Genomic DNA, 8,733 nt, shown 5'->3' with positions numbered 1-8,733 from the left:
ATAATATAAAACTTTTTTCATTTCAGCTACTTGCCAAGGCAACATTTCTCATGTTAATTTAGTTTAACTCGATGTACCATAATAAAAAAATAAAGCTGAAATAAAAATGTAATAAAAAACTATATATACATTTTATGATTTTAGTACTTTTTTATTATTATCATTGTTATTTGTTTAACTTGATGCTAAAATGGTACTGAAATAAAAATTATATAGACATATAAAAAACAAACTACTAAAACTTATAAAAACACAACAAAATAAATTCGAAAATTAATCAGTTTAATTTTTTTTGCTTGATACTAAAATGGTATAAAGCTGAAATAAAAATGTAATAAAAAACTATATATACATTTTATGATTTTAGTACTTTTTTATTATTATCATTGTTATTTGTTTAACTTGATGCTAAAATGGTACTGAAATAAAAATTATATAGACATATAAAAAACAAACTACTAAAACTTATAAAAACACAACAAAATAAATTCGAAAATTAATCAGTTTAATTTTTTTTACTTGATACTAAAATGGTACTAAAATAACTAAAACTGAAAAAAGAATAAGAAACTATATTGACAAAAACTTCTGAAAATGATTAAAACAACAAAATGACTAAAACCTTAACTAAAATAAATTGTTTGAATTTGAGAACATTTTATTTTTATTTATTTTTTTGCTTTAATTTTTTATTATTTTTTAAAACTTGATACTAAAATGGTACTAAAAAAGAATAAAAACTATATAGACATATATATAAAAACAAAAACTATAAAAAATGACAAAAACAACAAAATTACTAATACCTTAACTAAAATTATTTAATTGTTTAAATGTTATGATTTTTCTGTATTGTATGGTATAAGTGGTACTAAAATAACTAAAACTGAAATTAAAAATGATCAACAACTCTATATATAAAACAACAAAAATTTATAAAAATGCACAACAAAATTACTAAAACTTTAACTAAAGTTAAAATGGAAAATATGAAAATTGATTCAAAATGTAAATGAAAACTGTAAATTCAAAATATAAATTAAAATTAGAATCTCAGTAATTCTAAAGTAACATTGGTCCCTAATTCTGTAAACTGGGAGAGTTTAATGCAGAAGATAATAAGGAGCCCAGAGAAATGCTGGCAGGACAGCTGCAAATTATTCCCCTGCTCCATCCATATTAGTCAGAGCTGTGTTGACCAACTTTAATGGCTTCTTCTCTGGCTCGACAGATTGCTTGATGATGTTGCAGAATCCAAATGTCACCGGCGGCCGTTTGTGAAAACTCGCTCTCCTCCTCGTGCCTAATTGATTTCAAGAGCCACTAACTGTAATACTGCGAACATTACTGTTGCGTTTCATGCATATTTAACTACAAATGTTTCCACTTTTGAGGATTTGATTTGGAAAAGCAAAGCTGTCGGCTGCGTTTCTGAGATCCGGTTATGCTTTTAACTGCCTTTGCATTTTAATTTGGGGTGTGGATTATTATTTATTAGTTTTAAGTTGTTGTAAGTAAGCTTATAAGTTGTCAGTCAGTTTCAGCATAAATGTGTTCTGTAATTATCAATAACAATCAGTATTGGTAAGTATTGTACTGCATTTTACAATAATTGCTTTCAGTAATTTAGTTTGAAATAAAATATTTAAAATATTTTATGATCCTCATAATGGTTATATTTGTATGTATGCATGCATGTATGTATGTAAGGTTTTATGTTTTGTTTTGCTTTGCTTTATTTTTTTAATGTTTTACATTTATTTATTTATTTGTTTATTGTTTTAATGTAAATATTAAAGCAATTAATTGGTAATTAAATTTGCATTATTTTAAACTATTAAAAATGTTTTCAATTAGTTTTTTCATTTATTTGTCTATATATATATATATATATATATATATATATATATATATATATATATTAAAAATGTCAAACACTTGCCTATTTGCCTATCTCAGCAATACAATTTTTTTTTTTTTTTTTTTTAAATAAACCATTCTTCATCTGATCGATATACAAGTGATTTCACAAGAGGCCACATTCTTTTGGCATTTTATTAATGTCACACTGGAGCGGGCTGAGGGCGAGGTTTGGCCCGCTGAATTAAAACAGCCACCACAAGCCCACAGACACCAAACACAGTGAGCGCTCCTGCCGCCCATAATCCATAATCCAATATCTGTGGGACTAGAAGACATACATTTCCAGGTTAAGGCTAGTTTGCATGGGATATATACACTTTTTTTTATTATTATTATTATTTTTTTTATCTAAAAAAATAGGCATGGCTTGCAGATGTGTTTGAATTTACACATATAATGAGTTAATTAACATTAGGGTTTATTATTATTATTATTATTTTTATTATTATTATTAGGGCCCGAAAAACATACATATACAGTGGGTACGGAAAGTATTCAGACCCCCTTAAATTTTTCACTCTTTGTTATATTGCAGCCATTTGCTAAAATCATTTAAGTTAAATTTTTTTCCTCATTAATGTACACACAGCACCCCATATTGACAGAAAAACACAGAATTGTTGACATTTTTGCAGATTTATTAAAAAAGAAAAACTGAAATATCACATGGTCCTAAGTATTCAGACCCTTTGCTCAGTATTTAGTAGAAGCACCCTTTGGATCTAATACAGCCATGAGTCTTTTTGGGAAAGAGGCAACAAGTTTTTCACACCTGGATTTAGGGATCCTCTGCCATTCCTCCTTGCAGATCCTCCCCAGTTCTGTCAGGTTGGATGTATAACAAAGAGATGCATGCACAAATACTACTGTGGTAGTACCATAGTATCAGATGGTACTGGAGGATTACTGGACTGGATATGGATTTTTCTTCAGAAAATGGATTGTTACACATAGTTTCTCTGTCTAATCGCAGTGTCGGTCGGCCGTTTCCATGGCAACCGTGCCGTACCTGTCCCGTTCCCGGGAAGATAAAGCATGTGAGATCAGGAGTGTTGAATGTTCAGCGATTTAAATATGAATGTCGGTCTGTTGTTTTTAAAGGGTTTACAGCAAACAATGTGCTGGTGAGCTTTCTGTGTAAATGTTCCTGTTGTTCTTCCTCTGCAGTCGAAGAGCTACATGTGCAGCAGTCAAGGCAAGATCCTGTGCTTCACACTCGACTTTGAGTCGGGCTTCTCCTGCTCCGACAGCATCTCAAAGGTAAGAAAATCAAACTGCGCCTCTGTTTTTCACTGCTTATTGGCTTTCTGAGCAGAAACTCGCAGCTGAGTCCTGACAGCAGTGAACTCACAATAAACCGCCTTTATATTGTGCTCAGTATTTCAACTGATTATGCTTCTGCTGTTTTGTTTGTTTTTGTTTATCCATACATCCATGTTATTTATTTATTTTCATTTGTATTTATTTTATTTTTATCAAAATATGCAGAAGTCTTTCCATTTTTATTTATTTTTTTGGTTGGTTTTATTTATCCATCCAGCCATGTTTATTTTTTATTTTTGTATTTATTTGCACTTACAGTTACATTTTTTTCACATTTTGTTATGTTGCTGCCTTATGTTAAACTGCTTTAAATGACTTTTTTCCCACATCAATCTACACTCCATGCACCATAATGGTAAAGCAAAAAAACTGTTTTTTAACATCTTTGCAAATTTATTACAAAAAAAAAAACTTAAATGATTCCATTGCATAAGTATTCATACCCTTATCTGAGACAGTTGAAATTTAGCTCAGGAGCATTCATATTACTTGTAGATGTTTCTACACGAGTGAAGTTCAACTCTGGCTAATTCAATTGAATGGGTATGATTTGGAAAGGCACACACGTCTTAATAAAAGGTCTAACAGCTGAGAATGCATATCAGAGCAAAAACCAAGCCTTGAGGTCAAAAGAACTGCCTGTAGAGCTCAGAAACAGGTTTGTGTCAAGCCACACATCTGGGGACGAGTTCAGAAAAAAATTCTGCTGCATTGAAGGTTCACAGACGCATGTAGCCTCCATTATCCATTATGGAAGACGCTTGGAACAACCAGGACTCTTCCTAGAGCTGGCCTCCTGGCCAAACTGAGCAACTGATGGAGAAGGGGCTTAGTTATACTGGTGACCAAGAACCTGATGGTCACTCTAGTTGAGCGCCATGATCATATGTGGAGATAGGAGAAACCTACAGAAGGACAAACAAGTGGAATTTGCACCGCAGCGCCCCCACACCTTGATGCTCATGACAAGAACAGCATGTATAGTTATCTTTATTGAAGTGAATTAGGTTTAAATCTATGAATGAATGAATATTTTTGCAATTTTACACATAATAATCTACGATGATCACATTACACAAAACTGAAATTGCACGTCAAAATAACACATTGTCAATATTTTTTGAGACCCCCCAAAATTTCACAAATCATGTTTTCAGGGGAGCCCATGTCTTATTAAGGGGAGCCGAGCCCCCCCGTAGTTCGCCCCCTGGAGATAGCCTTAATGAAAACCCAGTCCAGAGCATTCAGAACCTCAGACTGGGCAGAAGGTTCACCTTCCATCAGGACAATGACCCTAAGCACACAGCAAGTGTGGCTTCTAGACAACTCTGTGAATGTCCTCGAGTGGCCTAGCCACAGCCTGGGATTGAACCCAATCAAATGATTCTGGAGAAACCTGAAAATGTGCATCTGCCCTCATCCAACCTGACAGAGCTTGAGAGGTGGAGAGGTGAGGTGAAGAATGGCAGATAATTGCCAAATGATGATGAGAAAAGCTTGTCGCATCAAACAAAAAAGACTTGAGACTGTAAAGGTGCTTCAGCTAAATAGTTAGTTAAGAGTATGAATACTTATGCAATATACTTATTTCAGTTTTTTTTATTTTTAATACATTTACAAAGTTGTGACAATTCTGTTTTTGCATTGTCAGTATGGTGTATGGAGTGTAGATTGATATGGAAAAAAAGTAATTTAAAGAAGTTTATCATAAGGCAGCAACATAACAAAACGTGAAAAAAAATGAAGGGGTATGAATACTTTCGCAAGGCACTGTGTATTTATTACATTTTATTTTCATTTGTATTTATTTTCTGTGTATATTTATTCATTTTTATTTTCATTTTTATTTATTTTCTATCGAAACAACAACATGTTATCAATATCAAAATGTTTAAAATAAAAAAAAAAAATGTCTTATGAATATTGTTTTAATTGGTGATCAATTAATAGGTGTTTTCCCATTTGTTTGTTTTTGTTTTTATTTGATTCTCTATTAAAATATCTGAATGTTATCAGAATCAAAACGTTTCAAACAAAACATGTTTTCTTGTGAATATTGTTTTATTTGGTAGTCATTTTCCATCCATGTTTATTTTAGTTTTTTATTAATTTATATTTAATTAAATTGTTTTATTTTTATTTTTTCTTAATTTTATTCTGTCCAAATATTATCATATCAAAATGTTTAAACAAAACATGGTTCCTTGTGAATTTTGTTTTAGTTGGTGATCAATTAATAGGTTGTTCCATTGTTTTGAAAATATCTTTACTGAAAAATTAAAGTATCAAAAAAAATATCAAAATCCAGTTCCTCAATGACATCATCATCATCCAGTAAGTGACATCAGCAAATATTACATTTTTTTTCATTTATTTACAGTGTATTATCTGTGAATCGGACGAATTCTGGGATGTTTGTGTTCCTAAATTACAGCTTAATCATGTTTTATTTTTGAAATGAAGAGTTCAGCAGGTGCTGGTTAATGGCATGATTTGTGATTCACACAGAAGCGTTCGGACGGCATGAATAGACTAACACTGGCTGATTACGAGGCTGACAGACCAGTTTAATTGTGCCGTCTAAATCTGGCGTGTATTGTTCTTGTTTCGAATAGCAGGCTGTGATTTTCACATCAGTGAAAAGTGTGTTAAACGTGATAGTCTTCAGTCTTCTCTTACGATGCACTGATCACGTCTGTGCGTTTAACCCAAACCAGCTCAACTACCTGTAATAAAAGTGCTTTATTACAGTCCTCATGAAATTAACGTGCTTTATGGACTAATTTAAAGGAATAGTTCAGCCAAAAATGAAAATTTGCTGAAAATGTGCTCACCCTCAAGTCATCCCAGATTAGGATGAGTTTGTTTCTTCATCAGATTTGGAGAAATGTAGCATTGCATCACTTGCTCAGCAACAGATACTCTGCAGTGTATGGGTGCCGTCAGAATGAGAGTCCAAACAGCTGATAAAAACATCACAATAATCCACAAGTAATCCACAGCACTCCAGTCCAGCAGTTAACATCTGGTGAAGTCGTGTACTGAATTCGGTCCTCAAGTTTCACTGTTTTAGCACATTAAGCCACATTAAGCTTTTTAAAATGTCCCAAAACCATGCCTTGAACTAAGCACTGACTGTATTTCTTTATATTTGAGTCCAAGTTCAAAATAAAACTCTTTGAACCGTTCCATTGTGAACGTACGGAACTGTATGAACCACTGCAAGCTGTAAAGTAAACGGGAAGAGAACGTAAAAGTTTGAATGCAAAAGATTTGAAAAATATTTTTTTCCCTACCACTGTCCCTTTAGGGGCTCCGTAAAACACAGATGTGAATGGGGTTTATCAGTGAATGACCACTTCATTTCTCAAGTGCACAGATTTAGCATGCCTGTCTACTCTGCTTACATTTTTTCACCTGCTTTTCCACAGAAAACCATCTGGAAATACAAATTCTCCCAGCTGAAGGGTTCATCGGATGACGGCAAGACACGAGTGAAGCTCCTGTTCCAGAATTCAGAGAATAAACAGATCGAAATGAAGGTCAGAATGTGTTTACACGAGAATATTAGGATGAAATGTCATCAGACAACATTTGTGCTGTATAAATATATCATAATTTCCGGGTTTACAATATTAGTTTAACTGTTTTGATGTCAGATTTATCGTCCATTTAAAAAAATAGTCAAATTAGATGAGATATTTAATCTTGTGAAGCCTGACATATGAAATAGTAGTCAGAAAAAATAGGATAGTTTCTTAAAGGGGTCATATGATGCGATTTCAAGTTTTCCTTTCTCTTTGGAGTGTTACAAGCTGATTGTGCATAGATAAGATCCCTGAAGTTGCAAAGACTAAAGTCTCAAAACCAAAGAGATATTCTTTATCAAAGTTAAGACTCAAGATGAAGCTCGTGATTATGGTAAGGGGCGTTACATTTCCGACGAGTGCTTGCGGTGTTCGGCCAATCACAATGCACTGGGTCAGCTGGCCAATCAGAGCAGACTGCGCTTGTCGGAAGGAGGGACTTTGTAGAAAACGAAGCGTTTGAGAGAGGCGGGGCATAGAGGACCTACAATAATGTACAGTATTTGAAAAATAATGTGTTTTTTGAACATTAAAGCATGTCAACATATTCTGTTACACCAAATACACAATATAATGATCTTTAAAAAAGCATCATATGACCCCTTTAAACCTTTAGTCAAAATATAATCAAAAACAAAAAAAGTTTGCTTGTGTGTTTTCTGTTGAGTATATTTGGTGCATTAGGTGTTTATAGTACGATATAGTGAGAATATGGAGAGAAAAACAGCTCAACTTCATTCAGAGGCCCAAATATGAAATTTGGTGCAGATGCTGATATTTATACGGAAAAAACGATGAAATGTGTCTGATAGGTTTTAAAGTAATCAATGAGATCTTTATTACAGTAGAGCAGATACTGACATAAAATGATGTAAATCTCATCTTATTTATTCATTATTATTGTTATGTGATTTGTTCCATTGTCAATCCCAAAGAGAGTAACATATTACAATAATTTGAAGGGAAAACAATATTAATTTACCCTAAACCGGTAAAATAAATCAGAATTTTTATAATCCAAATTTTATATAGTTCCTCAATTATCAAATGTATTTATTTATTCTTTTTTTTTACAGTGTGTTTTTGCAAGGGTCAAATTAATACTAAACGGAGTAACATATAAAAATAATTTGAAGGCAAATTGACAGGCTAATTTCAAAATGACTATTTTTATTTTTACACATACAATCAATCTTCACAGAACATGAGGCATAATTACAATTATACCAAAAACACACTGTGATGAATTATTGATTGTAGTCTTAATTTTATTTGCAGTTTAAAATCTTTGAATCATGAAAGTAGTTCTACCTATTATTGTTTATGTAGTGAATGCAGTAGTTACAATATAGAAAACAGTGGCCTTGAAAAGTTTTTAAATGCTTTCAAATGTTTAATGTCATTAAATACAAATTATGAAAGCAAGTGTCTGTAAACTAGCGCTGTCAAATCGATTAATCGGGATTTATCGCATCCAAAATAAAAGTTTGTGTTTACACAATTTATATATGTGTGTAAATATAAATAAATAATAATAAATATAAATAAACATGATATATTTCTTAAATATATACATGCATGTGTGTGTATTTATTATATTTGTATATAAATATACATAGTACACACACATATATTATGTAAACAAACTATTATTTCAGATGCGATTAATTACGATTAATCAGTTTGACAGCACTGCTCAGGTTCTTATTTACACACACACACACACACACACACACACACACACACACATATATAAAGTTTAAAAGTTACATTGGCTAAGTGGCTTTATTTATTTATTTTTAAAGCCAAGTATAGGCCTAATTAAACATACAGGGTTCTACACACTTGAAAATGCATGTACAAGTGCTACAAACAAATATACAGTGTATATATATATATA

General features: G+C 32.0%; 1 protein-coding gene across 1 annotated transcript in view; it reads left to right on the top strand.

Annotated features, from left to right (window-relative positions):
* Nucleotides 1-8,733, top strand: part of sntg2 (syntrophin, gamma 2) — a 60,308-nt gene that overhangs the window by 45,907 nt on the left and 5,668 nt on the right. Inside the window, exons 15-16 of the mRNA XM_016284076.1 lie at nucleotides 3,091-3,183; nucleotides 6,678-6,788. Of these exons, the coding sequence (XP_016139562.1) occupies nucleotides 3,091-3,183; nucleotides 6,678-6,788 (204 nt within the window). The remainder of the gene's footprint in view (nucleotides 1-3,090; nucleotides 3,184-6,677; nucleotides 6,789-8,733) is intronic.

Source organism: Sinocyclocheilus grahami, unplaced genomic scaffold, assembly GCF_001515645.1.
Source record: "Sinocyclocheilus grahami isolate Dianchi unplaced genomic scaffold, SAMN03320097.WGS_v1.1 scaffold179.1, whole genome shotgun sequence".
Lineage (NCBI taxonomy): Eukaryota > Metazoa > Chordata > Actinopteri > Cypriniformes > Cyprinidae > Sinocyclocheilus > Sinocyclocheilus grahami.
This window is presented reverse-complemented; position numbering and strand designations above follow the sequence as displayed.